General features: G+C 42.7%; 1 protein-coding gene across 1 annotated transcript; it reads right to left on the minus strand.

Moving 5' to 3' along the window:
• Window positions 1-221: 221 nt before the first annotated feature.
• Window positions 222-10546, minus strand: tuft1a (tuftelin 1a). The gene is made up of 12 exons (XM_084943685.1): window positions 10363-10546; window positions 4876-4956; window positions 3888-3989; window positions 3713-3799; window positions 3397-3447; window positions 3204-3287; window positions 2394-2504; window positions 2055-2278; window positions 1839-1944; window positions 1655-1738; window positions 1387-1481; window positions 222-1273 (listed from the first exon to the last, which is right to left on the minus strand). Exons 1-12 carry the CDS (start codon window positions 10420-10422, stop codon window positions 1201-1203), a joined length of 1158 nt encoding a protein of 385 aa, XP_084799811.1. The 5' UTR covers window positions 10423-10546; the 3' UTR covers window positions 222-1200.
• Window positions 10547-15304: the final 4758 nt, after the last annotated feature.

Here is a 15304-nt window from a genome sequence, read left to right on the forward strand (position 1 = left end):
AACAATTGGATTTCATCAGGTTGTATTGACCATGCATTCACATGCCTAGATGTACTGCATTGCTAAATTATTTAAATTAAATGTATGCGTTAATGAGTAGTTGATGTACCTAATAAAGTGTATCATTATATCATTTTGTAATGCAACTAGCGTCCAGCAGAAGGAGTCCGCATCACCTTATTTCACTTGTGCTCTCTGCGTAAGAACTGAAAGGAAACTCATTGATTTTCAGTGATTTTATTCTAAAACAAACACAGATAGCAGATTAACAGGTACTTCGTACAAAAGCATCTCTATTAAACAATCTCTCTAGGCATTTCATTTAACATTAATAAATATAGAGGAAAAAGCTGTTAGGTAGAAATCAAAACATCAAAATCACATTGATATGTACAACAAGAAGGTGACTGTCTGCACAGTGACTGAAATGCTTTACAAGAAATATTAAGAAAAAGGACGCCTCTCATGTGTCTGACTTCCCAAACATCTTTTTCTTTCCGCATCCTCACAGTTTCATAAAGTGCCATACTTTTCGTTGGAGGCTTGACAAACATATATTTACTTACAAACAGCTCAGAGAAAAAAATAAATAGCCCATAAAAATAATCACAGGGTGTCGCCCTTATGGAGGCTACAGTCAGTATTTACACTCTAAAGCATTACACCGCTCACACAGAAAGGGAGCGGAGTCACGGAGAAGTCAGCAACGAAGACAAAGACCCAATTCAGATAAACGTGTTAATGATTCTTCACATCGTGTGTCCTGACGGTGGCGTTAACTACAGTTTATTGGCGCTGCATTGCTGTATGTGAATTTTATAATGTTGCTAGGAATTATTACCCCCTGCTCTTACAGTTAATCATCATTAGAAACTTAAAGCAGGGCAAGCAAAAACACTTGCATACAGTTTGCAGTACTACACGTAAACTTAGACACACATCGCTCTCTCTAATGCATCTACATTAAAGCGGACATTCTTTATGCATATGCGCAGACACGCAAGTGTGTGTGTGTTTGTATGTGTGCTGATAATCCCCTCCCACCCCCTTTTTTCCTTCAATGTTGTTTGGTTTGGTAGTTGTGGTCTCTGATGTTCAGCACGCACATCGAAACCGTTCACTTCAGTCGGCATCGAACAGGCAGTTGGTGCTTCTGAGCCCTTCTCAGCAGTAACTGATTAATTCATCTGCCCAGCTGGTTCATGACTTGATCTCGATGACTTTGATGAAAGGAAGCGGTTTGTTGGATGAGGTGGACAGCTTGATTGGTTTGCTGTAGTGATGAGAGGAGGATAAATTATTTTTTAGGTGGAAAACAGCATTTAACGCACCTAAATGTGTTGTTTATAGGTAATATATTGGAAGAGCGCTGGCAAAATAAGTCACCTGTAGACAATCTGGGTGTTGCGTTCTGATGAAAGGTAGGAATTTGACCTTTGTCCTCCCAGAAAGTAGTCCACCTGGTCGTGCATTTCTCGGTTCTGCAAACACAGGGAGATTTCAAAGGGTGCAAATTATAATCACAGAACAGACACTGGCTTCAGCTTTTCTCCTTTCGTCTTCTCTCTAATTGCAGAGGCTGGTCTACGTTTTACCCTGACCCTTCAATTTAAATTCCTCAGACATATTTTCTCACAGAAGAAGCTGTCCTCACCTCAGCCTCCAAAAATGCCACTTTCTCCTCCAGCTCTTTGATCACGCGGTCCCGCTCCTGGATCACCATGCGAGAGTTCTGGAGCTAAAGACGAGCAAACACGGAGACAGACAGTGAGCGATCCCTACGCAAAGAAGACGGAGACAATGTGTTTGCTTTATAGAGCCGCACATGCTCATCCCACCTGCTCGATCATGTGTCTGACTTTCCTCTGTTGGCTTTTCAGCATGTCATCCAGATGGTGGATCTTTTCTTTGAGTATGGCCACCTCCTTCTCCAACTGCTCAGTCCTAAAACACACACAGTAAGTTACAGCACGCTATTGAACACGCTATTGGCAGATAATTGATAAGTGGAGAGTTTAACACTTATATGTGTGTGTGTGTGCTTATTAGCTGACCTTTCTGCCCCTTTGTGGCCCTCCTCTCTGATCTTTCGCAGTTCCCACAGTTCATCTTCACGGTTGCGGATGGCCTCCCGCAACGTGGCGCTCTCCTGCTCCATTCCTCCCAGCAGCCTCTGGAGCTCATCAATGCGCTGGTCTTTCTTCTCATTGGCTTCTTCTGTACTCCTCAGCTTCTCCTCCTGGTCACTCAGACGCTCTCTAAGCCTGCTGCCTTCAGCCTGGATTGGTCAAAAAGTTTTGTTCTAAATATCGCTTTCATGCAAATTATATAAATATGTATGTGTTTACTTTGTATGTAATATGCACGATGAATGCAAAGCCAGTGTAGGTTACCTGCAGTCTCTCTTTCTCCTCCAGGTGTTTCTTTTCTGCTTCCTGCATCTGTGCATATAAGCGCTTACTGACTTCTCTCAGCTTGCTTCTCTCTGCTTCGTCATCCACGTCCTAACAGAAAATAAAGCGCTGGATTACCCTAATAGTACTCAGATGTTTTTATAATGATGTAATCAATACAATGATGGCCGAGTCTCGTAAGAGCTCTGTGGGCGTTGCCGCTATAAAGAAAACAGGCGTGTCCACGTGCGTCAGTGGCGCAGCTGGAACCTGACCTGCGTTTCCCTCCTATTTGTGCCTCCCACACCTAGAGCGAGTAAGCTGTCGTGTGAGTCACAAATGCTGCTAAAAGTGGCGCAAAAACAGTAAAAACCAAACACAACAGTGTCAGCTTCTTTGTTGTGTGTGTCTGCAAAACACTGCTGACACGCACAACAAGAGGATGCGACAAATGCCTGGCTTAGAGTCAGCGAGGATGAAGCATGCGTGGAATGAAGGGGGCCTGAAAACAATAACACACGCAGGCAGCGGTACATAGTGTGCCGGAACAGCTCTTCCACGCATTTTCTTACACCCTGGGGTGCTGTAAACGTAGCTACTTTTTGTCTGCCATTTTAATCCTCTCTTTTCCCCCCCATGATGACTTCGCTGTTTAACTTTACACCACATTCTATCTGTGAGCCTCCGGGAGGTGATCGCTTTACAGGAATCTTATAGAAAACACAAACTGACGCAGATAGGCCGTGGAAAAAAACAACAACAAGACACCACAGGACTGAAGCTATGATGTGCATACGTGTGTTTGCTCACCTGCCCGTCATCTTTGGCTCCTGGTTTAGTGGATGAAGTGCTCTTTCTGAAGGGGATTCCAACCTTCCACCCATTTGTGTGCGGCTGGACAGATAAAAGGAGGAAGTGCAGATGGAAAATGTTAAAGACAGTGAGGGGAGAGTTAAAGGAAATGCCATCAAGAGCTCAGGATGCAAGGCTAACAATGGCTTACCTTGTTTTTGGCTGCCATCTGCTCCCTCAGAGTCTTCAGGCAGTATCTCACCTGTGTGACACAAACACACAAAAAAGATATTGTTATAAATTAAGATATTATCTGAACATGTATGTTTTCTACTTGAGCAAATAACCAACACAGGAAAGTCGGGAGATGAAGGGAATCACGAGAGAAAAGAGGCGTATGAGTGAGGATGATTTTACAAGATGCAAATTCTTACATAAGCTATAAAACAGGGACGACAGACTGTAGAATTACTGTGTGCATTTGTGTGTTAGTGAAACAGCCAGTTAGATGCTGTCCAGACACTGACCTCCTGTATCTGTGAAACTTCATCTGACAGCATCTTCAGGCTCTCTTGGTGTTTCTGCTGCTCTTTTTTGCGGGCCTCTAGATACACCTGAAACAAGGACATACATGAATGTATATACTGGTTTAAAACCAACAGAAGAAAAAAAAACAAACAAAGAAAATACGAAGAAGCCTACCTTGATGATTTCTACTTGCTCCTCTGTGGATTTGACTGGTTCAGAGGTCAAAGCAGTCCTCTCGTTGCCTGGCTGCACCAGTGCAAAAGCTCGTCCGATTGGCTGGAGATTAGCAGACATAAGAGGAGTTCACAATTGGGTTTTGCGTGAATAGATGGGTGTGATAAATTTCTAAATAAAATGTCAAACTAATTGCAGATGATCCAGAAAGGGTTTGGTCATATTTACAATCAATGCTGCAATACAGGATTCGTGAGAACTGGCAGGAATGAATCTGACTGATAATTAATACAAAACTTTTTGCCAGGACCGTCTGCGTGCTTGGTCAAATTAAACTGTTAACAGGCAAAAATGAAAAATTTCTTTCTGCGTGGGTGTGAAAGACCGAGAGCCTCTGTAATCAGGAGCCAGAGACTTTGAGCACTAATCGCTATGGAGACTAACCCATAAACATCTGGCCAAAACCACAATACGCAGAGAGGGAGTGAGAGAGCGAGGGGGGCAGGGGCACGCAGATAAAGGTGGAGACACGTTATGCAACTGTGCTGCTCTGGTGGTCCCACTGGTATTGGTATAACAATGGTTGTCTTGAGACACTCTGAGTGTGGGAACCCCACTAATGAAAAGCTGATGGCATCTTCATACGAGGCTGGTATCTTTTCTTTTTCCTTTTTTGAAAGCGCAGCTGTTCTGAGCTAATTACTGAGGATCGTAGAGAAGATTAAGCAACTGTCAGCAACTGTCTGAACCTTCAGATCCAAAAAATGGGGTGAACAAACCTTCAGCACTTCTTTTCTCATCCGATAACATTTTAAAATCAATTCTCTCAGTCTAGTCTAATAGGTGACAAATCTATTCAAATATCAAAGACTCGCATTTTAAAACTCTAAACTCCAAACACGCTCCATCTGCTGCTGATCTAATGCCCAGGATCTGCTCTGTTCTCCCTTCTGGTGGTCAGAAGTTATCAGGTACAGGACGTGCTTACCTTGTCCCTGTGCTGCTCTGTGCTCCGAGCCGCCGCCTGGTTCTGGTCGTGAAGTGTGAGCCGCAGCCGCCTACACCCCTCCTGAAAAAGGCAGCGAAAGTAAGAGGTTGATGAAGTGAAGCCACAAAGAGACGGTTATGTGATGGAGAGGCTGATTGGGGACTATTTTGAGGAGGAGAGGGGGAAAAAAGAGGAGGAGAGACTGAGTCATACTCACAGAGTGAAACAGAGAAGGAGGGACAGAGGGGTGGGGGAGTATCCAGTAAGAAAGTGTGTTATAGGAGCATCAGAACGAAAGAAAAAGTTTTCTCCCTGCTGCACAGGGACAGATTGTTTGATTTAAACTAAGTGCTACAGACGTCAGAGGGACTTAGGCGGAAACCCTCCAGATGCTCGCAGCCAACTGGAGACAGTGGCTGGATTTCTGGGAAAGTACTCAGCAAATGTAATGTCAAGCAAGACGGAATATTTCCATGGCAACATAACCTCACAGTAGCCATAAACTGTCTGGCACACTAACAATACAAGAGGGCGGAGTAATATGGAGGCAAAACAATGCACAGAATCAACGAGTAAAACGCACAGATATTTTCTTTCAGTCACAGGATAAAAGTCCCAAGGACGGGACTCCGTGTGTGTCTTCCAGTACACGGTGGCCTCTAATAAACAGTGACCAGTCAGCGTCTGTGCTAATGCAAGTATGCGGATGTTTGGGAGGAGGTCGAAGACATTATATAACTCGTTCCAGCCAACACAACTTGTTCTGTTCATTTTCCCGTGGGTATTCACTGTGTCCTCCTCAAGTCACCGCCAAACAACTCTAAACAGAAACTAATGTATGAACGAGTAATACTTCCAATCAGATTAATTGGTGATTGGTTAAATCGTAAACAAAATGAACATATCTGTGTGTGCCTGCTCTCTGGTGCGTTTGAGTGGGAGTGTCTGGTCATGTTTAGCCACTTGTACGTTAATAGTTTATTCCTTTGTGTTCTTTTGGTGCTCATCATGCACCACAACAGCCCTACCTACATTTTGTTACCTTGCTTTTCCTTTCATAGACACTGCTTTAGGCGGTGTCACAGCAATCTCGCCTAAATGTCAGTTTAATTGGCGTTACAGAACACCGATCAAGTCGCACGATCTTCATCTGCGGATGGAGTACGCCCTGCTGTCAGACAGTTATAGATGCATGTTGTTCTCTGAGCCTTTAATACAACTCGGTGAAAGTGCGGCTAGAATGAACATTCGTGTGTGATTGCCTTTATCAACAGCTGCTTCTGTTTTGGTCAACAACTAGAAGAGAACCCAGTGAGCCCAGCCTCCACTTTTTAAGGCATTTTGTCTGGATTGACACTTTAATGGGTCTTTCCCTCCCAACAAGCTTCATAATCTTCAGCTTGGTAGTTTCAGCCAAAACCTTCCCTGTTCTCCCCCCGTAATTATAAGGAAGTGTAGATAAATGAAATGCAAAATCACCTGTCTTCAAGTGATTTTTGAATGTAGATGAAATGCCACTTACCAAGCAACTAATTAAAAAAATGTATCAATGATGGATAATAAAAACAAACAAATAACCAATTCTAATCTTTCTAATCTCAGCTTCTGTCCAGAGACTCTGTCTGATGTGCAGAGTGCGTCTCGATTCTGACCAGACGAGGGGAAATGAACTCGCTCGTGTTGCGTAACGCCACCATAAAAAGCTGCTGTAAAAGAAAAGCTTTGTGTTTAGAGAAGGTCTAGGGCTAGATTAGCTGGTTATCTTTTCAGGATGCAGTGAAAGGGAAAAGGCAGACAGCGAGATGTGTGGGACTGATATTCAAGAGACATAATAATAGAAAATGAATGTAAAAAAGGAAATAGAGTAATAGTCTTGATGGAGGTCCAACCACAATGAAGAAAACTCAGAGAAATGAAAGCAAAAAAAAACAACAAAAAAAAAAAAACACCTTTCTTTCTTCATGCTCTCCTCTCAGATTGCAAATGTCTGTAAGCTCTAACAGGGTGCACGACTGGGGGAGGACGAAAGGGGAACAGTGGGATAGTTGTTAAGAAGGAATCCATCATTACACGACTTTTCCGGACTTCCACAGACAGCCAAACAAAGACTCCACTAATCCCAGCTCTGAGCTATTCAGTCTCTCTGCTGGTTTGCTCTTTTATGTCCGCGGACACACAAAAATGCGGTCCTTTCCACCTTCAGCAACAACCTGTAATACTACACTTCCCGGGAACACGGACAAAAGGACCAGTTGGATGAGCTTATAGACAGTTACCCACGCATGGCCACTGACACGCAGCAAAACACACATACGAGGTTAAGTGCACACTGCCTTTATAATGGCAGAAACATGACACTGAGCTTTACGCACAGAGTCCACACAGCTGGGTGCACGACAATGGTCACAAAAGATCACGGGGTACCTGCAGGCAGAAAGGCTGAAAGGATACGAGGATGCTTTTCATCTCAGACCTTGGCATCAGGAGGCTGTAACTGAGGGTTGACTAGCAGTTTAGGAATGTTGCTGTTAAACATGCAGAGTTTCTGGATTTGTCCCTTAGAAATCGATCCCACTTAAAGAGGAAAGAGTTTATATTTCCGAACGGAGGTAGGAGCAGGTATCGCGCCCTTTAATGGTAAAGCATCCCCTTGTCTCTACAAGTGTACTTCCTGCATTCCCCAAAAAGAAACATCCTCTAATGTGTGTGTGTTTGAACAAACGTCTTTGAATTAAATGACATTCCTCCTCTCTTGCACTGCTTTCCCACACGCTGCACAGGTGTCACTTTATCTTTTGTCCAACTGCATCGTAAACCTCGGCCTTTAAAACGACAGGTGCAATCCGAGCACTTCCTGTGTGATTTCAGGTAGTTTAGTAACAATGTTCACACTGTTATTGAGTTTCAGTGTCTTGCTTGCATAAAGGAAACAGGAATATAAACACATTTGTATAGAAAACCTTTATTTCAATAGGTGTAACCCAATAAACCTCTTACTGCATCATGTGCTCTCTTGACACAACTGATTGGCTGAACAGCAAACACTAACACAGGGAACTATGTGATCAAAGATTAGGTAAACAAAACTACGACTCAAAGATTCAACACCAACTTATCGGTAATAGAAACTGGATTTTATGACCACCTTTATATTCTGCTCCACCCAGCTTTGGCAAGCACGGGGAGTTTTACACAAAACCACAGAGATGAATCAAAGTTAATCAAAATAGGACTGATGCACAGTTAAACTGGTAACTTATTTATCATTTCAGGGTTTCTTCATGTGACTAACCTGGTGCTTGCAAACCTCCAGAGAGGCTGCTTTTCTTTGTCACATAAGAGAATAAATTAAACACCCACTTTTGGATTTTGGACTGTGCTGAGAAGCTATGATGATTGTTATTCAATTAATCATTTAATCTTAGACCATTACTGGACAATTAGCTGATAATTATAGTGCTGAGCCCTAGTTTATGCATCTGTAGCTCCTGCGGCAGTGAAAAGGTGTCACTGTCCCACTGACTCAGCAGGCTGCGCCAATTAATGGGTTAAATTAGGTTAAGTCCATTTTAAAGAGGACAGAGGAGCTGATTGTTGCGTGAAATGCCATCATGTGAGAACCTGAACAGGTGATGATAAACAAGCAGTCCAGGATCAGAGTTCACAGTGACAGAGGACACTAGAATCCCAATAATCAGTCATTTTTCTGGTCTGTGTGGCAGGTAAAAAAGATGTTTGCGGGCATATTGCAATCGTGTCTCAACACAAATGTGCCAATAAGTCATGTCTGGCCCATTCCCAGCTGGTGATGTCAGACTCTCCTGACTAAGATGACTGATGATGAGAAGAGACGCTGGGAATGTGTTCAACAACATGCAATTGTGACATCACTTCTAAACATCGCCTGAGCTGAAAATAATACCTTGATAAATCCTGCTGTGCAGGAAAGAGAAAGCACTACAGTTTCAAACAATAGATTAAAAAACCCTGGGATTTCTGGTCACTAGTACTAACCTTAGAGCACTCTTTGTTTCAGAGTCAGTGCTCCTTGTTCCTTCTATTTTATTTTTATCACATGATCCCAGTTCCCGAAAACATACTTAACAAATGAGCTGTTGAAGGCCTCTCTGTGCTACATCAGGCACATTCCTCCTCCTCTTGTATCCTTACAGACATGTCACTGATAACTGTGTCATTAACTAATCTGTCAGTACCCTGCAGTCGTTACAGTACGCCGAGGTGAAAGTTCCTAGGCTGCTTTTTTAACTAGGAACAGCCATATCAGATGCAAATACTGCAGGTGGGTGACTATTTGACTGCTGAATTTGACTTTGTTAAAGATAAATTTATGTTCTCTGTGAAGCTGATGCAAATGTGCTATCAGCCTCGTGTTCAAATGTCATGTATGATTAGATAAAACAAAGACTGGACAAACATAAAGTTTCGTATATTGCCCCATAACACATTCCTGAGAGCTGTTAATCAGTTGTGTGTAAGTGGCCCTTTGTACACGTTGACGTTTATGTCTGCTTTGTAGTTACACAACAGAAGATCTAGATCAGTGGGTCCCAAATGGTGCGGGACTTTGTGCCAACCATAGATTTTCATCACAAATGGACAAAAAATAATGAATTTAATAGAACTTTAATACATTCATACACATCAAAGGGTCTGATTCATTGTAAGTAAAATAATTTGCCTTCCCGTCGAGCTCAGTCAGACAATATCTAATTAAATTAAGAATTTAGACGACCTTCGGGTTATTTTTAAACAAATATGAACGTGTGTGTCTTGAAAGTTTTACACGTTTCTGTAATATGATTTGATATGAGCTCAGCAGGAGAGCGCTGAGGTGGAAGGTGGAGGGTATCATGTTGCCCCGCAACCTCATAAACCACAGCGCAGGTCAACAGTTTGTTTTTTCAGGTGAGGTAAATGATTAATGCTTTTGCTGTCACGCAAGCAAATAAAGCCCATTCAAGGGATGTAAAGTATAGCTTAGGACTACTTTCTTTACAGGTTTGCAGCAAAGCACACACATAGTGAGCTGATTATTTCTGGTGATCAAACCTTCACATGGGCAGGTGGCCTGAGCTGCCTTCACTCTCTGTAACTGTAAGCCTTTAAATGATGTGTCCAGAAGGTACTTGTGGCAGACACAGATGTTATTTGGATTAATACTGAGCTGCCACCTTGTCTCTGTGGGTAAGAGGGGTTAATACCTTAATTGCAACAAAGCCAGGGACAGTAAATGCACCATTTAAAGCAGGTGAAGCCACAAAATCAGAGGGCAGAGTACAGACAAAAAATGAAAAATTAAAGAAATAGTAAATAACGTAAATAAATTAATTACAATAAATGAACAGGAAATTATCCACCCTGATTTATTTCTGGTTGGGTCATCCATTGATTAGACCTTCTTCAGTTAAGTACAGCAAACGCACAAAGACACAGAAATCCACGTAAGCTTATGTATAAGTAACTTACCCCATATTCTTGACTTCTGATGTCCTCAAAGGTGCACAGACTTCTCGTCACTGCGTTCATCTCTCACAGAAATAAATACTCCACACACACAATAAATAAAGAATTCAAAGCTTCGTCACGGTGTCTCTCTGCTGACCGCACACAGCAGCTCAGTCACTTTATCAGTCCTCGGCCCGGTAAGTGTGTGGGGAGCTACTTTTCTCTTCACGTCACAGTGGGAGTGAGCCACAAAAGCATGCGACCCGCCCACAAGGAGACCGAAACGGCCAAATAGGGAACTAGGGGGATCGGGAATAGCTGAGAGGGGAGGGTCAGCACCGGTATGACAACTTCTGGCACAGTGAAATTTTACATCCCGATTATCACACGATGTTCAGAGAGCCATGAAAAAGTAGTAAACAGAGGAATGTGATGGCCCCTTGCTGAGCAGCGGAAGGCAACACCTACTGACTGCTGTCCAGTCAGCACGCTGCTCAATGAATTATTGAGCGAGCTTGAACTCCTGACTGAGCCTGTTTAAGAAGACTCTCTTCTAAGATTACAAAGCAATGGAAAACAAAAGACTGAGTTCAGTGATTTGAGGCATTTATTCTTATTATTATTGATGTTGTTGTTGAACTTTTCTCACCAAATTCGACATGTAACTGCAAACACAATTGTTAATATAATACAGCTGCCCTATGTTAACAAATCCCAGATACTGTAGAAACCCATCCAGCCACAGCAGGTTACTCTGCAAACATATCAAGGTGGAAGCAGGCTAATTAATCTTCTGCAATGCATACACACTGTTACTATGGTGATGGCCATATTCAGAATATACAAGTAATACCTGTGGCCACACCGGCCCCACCCACCTGCCATTCAAAGCTTCTGTTTACAAAGGGCAGCCAATCAGAAGGGACGAAACTTAAAGCAAGGTATTGGGCTTAAAGGGAGAGTACGTATAAAAAAAAAAAAAAGAAGCAGATTATCTCAATTAAACCGACAAAAATGCGGTGATATGGGGAAAAATAGATAAGATAAGATAAGATAAGATAAGATAAAACTTTATTAAGCCCTCGGGTGGGTTCCTCTGGGAAATTCGGTTCCAAAAAAGCACAGCACCGACAGAAGTTATAGAGTTACAGAATATTATATATATATATATATATATATATATATATATATATATATATATATATATATATATATACACACACACATATATAAATACAAAGACATATATAGATAAAAATATACAAAGGGGATAAATAGAATAAATAGGAATAAAATAAAAATAAAAATACAAGTGGATTGCACATTTCAAGTATGGAGTCTATTGCACCGTTGACTATTAACAAAAGTATTGCACAAAAGGTAATTGCACAGTGAAGTGAAGAGGCACTACAGCTTAGTTGTTCCCCCCTCCTTTGTCCTCCTGCTCCCCCTCCCTCTCCCCTCCAGAGAGGAGTTAAACAGTCTGATGGCGTGTGGGACAAAGGAGTTTTTAAGTCTGTTGGTTCTTGTCTTGGGGAGAAGCAACCTGTCACTGAACAGACTCTTCTGGTTGTTTATGGCCGTGTGCAGAGGATGCCCAGCATTGTCCATAATGTCCAGCAGTTTCTTTAGTGTCCTTTTCTCTGCCACTGTCACCAGAGTGTCCAGCTTCATGCCGACCACAGAGCTAGCCTTCCTGATCAGTTTTTCCAGCCTGGATGAGTCCTTCTTTGCTGTGCTGTTCCCCCAGCACACCACAGCATAGAAAAGTACTCCAGCAACCACCGACTGGTAAAACATCCTCAGGAGCTTCCTGCAGATGTTAAAAGACCTCAGCCTCCTGAGGAAGTACAGTCGGCTTTGGGCTTTTTTATACAGGTGCTCTGTGTTGCATGACCAGTCCAGTTTGTTGTCCACCCACAGCCCGAGGTACTTGTACTTGTTGACCACCTCCACCTCCTCCCCCTCTGTCTGAACCGGCAGTGGACCTGCTCTGGACCTCCCAAAGTCCACAACCAGTTCCTTAGTCTTTGAGGTGTTGAGTTGCAGGTGGTTTGTGTGACTCCATGCGACAAAGTTCCTCACCAGACTTCTGTACTCCTCTTCCTGATCATCCCAGATACACCCCATGATGGCTGTGTCGTCTGCAAACTTCTGAATGTGGCATAATTCAGAGTTGTAGCAGAAGTCAGAGGTGTACAGGGTGAAGAGAAGAGGGGACAGCACAGTTCCCTGTGGTGCTCCTGTGCTGCTGACCACAGTGTCAGACGTGATGTCCTTCAGCCTGACGTACTGTGGCCTGTCGGTGAGGTAGTCGGAGATCCAAGCGACCAGGCAGGGGTCCACCTGCATCCTGTTCAGTTTTTCCTGAAGCAGACAGGGCCGGATGGTATTAAAGGCACTGGAAAAGTCAAGAAACAGGATCCTGACCGTGCCTTTTCCCCCATCCAGGTGTGAGTGGGCTCTATGCAGGAGGTACAGGATGGCATCCTCCACTCCGACACCCGCCTTGTAGGCGAACTGTAGTGGGTCCTGGGCATGTTGTACCTGTGGTCGGAGGAGGTTGAGGAAGAGCCGCTCTAGAGTCTTCATAAGATGTGACGTCAGTGCCACCGGTCGGAAGTCATTCAGCTCATTGGGCCGGTTCCTTTTGGGGACCGGGACGATGCAGGATGTCTTCCATAGGGCAGGCACTCTCCCCAGTCGCAGACTGAGGTTGAAGACTCGTTGTAGCGGCTCCCCAAGTTCAGCAGCACATGCCTTTAGCATCCTAGGACACACCTTGTCTGGACCTGCTGACTTTCGCCTAGGTACTCAGTAAGTAAAAATCTGCAATACTACAAGTTGCTATGTAAAAAGCAAAAATATAAGGCAGTAAGATTGCTCTAAAAGTAAAACAATCAAATAAAGCTAAAGAAAACAGAGTGTAATTAAAAGGAGAAAAGAAACTGTCACAGTGAACATGTGTTACTTATTTATGTCAAAGCTACTTATTTAATGTGTTGCCATCGCCTGAATGTTTTAGTAATTGTATTAATGTGTTTTTGACTCCATGTATGAGTCTGAAGAATTGGTTATACTGTTTGATGTTTAATATCCATTATAGTTATGCTTTTCGGTTGCCAGTCATATCCTTCACAGGCCGCATCCATGGCTTTCCCTTATTGTCTGTAAATGACATCAGCGTGCCAGGGACTGGGGGTGAAAATGAACGTATATGGCCAAATATAAACCCATTCCTGTGAGGTCAGCAAAGCACAGCTCATTCACGATATCACTCAACTGTAATACCAAGCTAAGCTTGTTTTCACTACCAGGTAAATGGCTGATTTACTTTAACTGAATTGTGAAATTGTTTATTCTTTGAAAGCAAAGCATGACCACATGTCCTCACATAACAGTTAACAGTTCAGTCCAAAGCCTAAAAATGATTTACAGCATTTCAAAACAGAACACATGAAATATTAAAATGTTCCCTTTTATCCCTTTAATGTTGACTTTACATAAAACAGCACAATAAGCTGTCCTCCAGTCACAAAACAAATCAGTCGCGTCCAAAAGCTTGACAAAAAAGGTTACTTCTTTATTTTCTTTATGTCTTTATTAATTTGTTGGTGCCAGGCAGATTTTTTCAGCAGTAATGTAAAACTCGCAATCCAAAGCTTACAAAACATTTATTGTTCCTGCAGAATTCCTACTGTTGCACGACCTGGGCTGCATATTTCTACAGGCCACCCCGAAGGCACAAAGGTGACAGAACAAATGAGTAACAGAGCGAGCGTTCCTCTACTGGCATGTAGCTGATGCAGCAGCAGCTGATCCAGCTCTGCACAGACCTCAAATTGGATAACGACTTTAGCGGCGTTTAGGAGCAAACAACAGCTCAGAGTGACACACAAAAGGATGATGTTAAGTGAATTCGAACCAGGAGCAGAAACAGACTCAAGCACAAAAGCAGGAAAAGCCTAACCAGACATTAGCGAAATTGTCTACATGACCTGCATTTTTAATAAGTAATCACTTCAGGGTAACCAGTCACGAACCAACAATGTAACCTTTATATCAGAGTGGTTGCTTTTCACTAATGGTTGATTTATCACTGGGAATGAAGTTCCTCCACAAACTAGAAGACCAGAACATGTACACCTAATGCACACACCAAGCAACAATCCTGATTATGAGTTTACATCATGCCATTGGTCGCATGCAGACGCACTGATCCAGAGATCAGACAGCAGACTGTTATGAGAGTCTATGTTTTCATACATGCACGCATTAGACTGAGATCACAGAGTGAGTCAGACTCCTGCTAGTCGCATTCAGTTGCCCTTCTTATCTGTTTGGAAGAGTATGCACATAGCCCCGACGAGCTTTGTGTTTTCAGATCCTCAAGAATCTGACAAGCCTGTCTGGACTAAAGTCTTTGTAGACGACTAAATGGAAATGTCTCATTGGCTACCTTAAAAGGTCTAACACAAGTGAGTCAGGAAAAGTGCTGCTCTGTGAACGTGTCCCTGCTGAAGCCCAAACGTAACCAGATAACAGTTTCAACAAACGCTGTGACAGAAAAAAGTAAACGCAAATATAACAAAAGACCATAAAACAACCTTCATTTTATACTTACTGGATGTACTTGGTGAGGGAGAAGGAAAATCACACTCAAATAAAATACAGTATTTATCTTTCACATACTTGATGTCAAATCTGGAACCACTCTGTGTTCGTGTGTGTGTTTCTTAACTTAGACACTTCTAGCTTATTGGATTTGTTCATCTCACACTCCAGTGAGCCAGTGTGCACGTCTGATATGGTTCAACAGAAATTCCACCAATACTGTAGGATTTTTTTTTTACTTTATGCATTCATCTTTTAACTCTTTCCCACTTACAGACAACATTTGATAAACCTCTTTTGCACCTTGGTATATATCCATAAAGATGTGGTTTTCAGCTTTTTCCAAGGG

The sequence above is a fragment of the Perissodus microlepis genome, chromosome 11, assembly GCF_051167445.1.
Source record: "Perissodus microlepis isolate ML-2025 ecotype Zambia chromosome 11, ASM5116744v1, whole genome shotgun sequence".
Lineage (NCBI taxonomy): Eukaryota > Metazoa > Chordata > Actinopteri > Cichliformes > Cichlidae > Perissodus > Perissodus microlepis.

Coding starts and splice junctions, on each gene's coding strand:
- tuft1a (XM_084943685.1), bottom strand. CDS start 10,422: ATGAACGCAGTGACGAGAAGTCTGTGCACCTTTGAGGACATCAGAAGT. Junction 3,800..3,887: donor AGCAAGTAGAAATCATCAAG/GTAGGCTTCTTC, acceptor TCCTTGTTTCAG/GTGTATCTAGAGGCCCGCAA. Junction 2,279..2,393: donor AGGAGAAAGAGAGACTGCAG/GTAACCTACACT, acceptor TGACCAATCCAG/GCTGAAGGCAGCAGGCTTAG.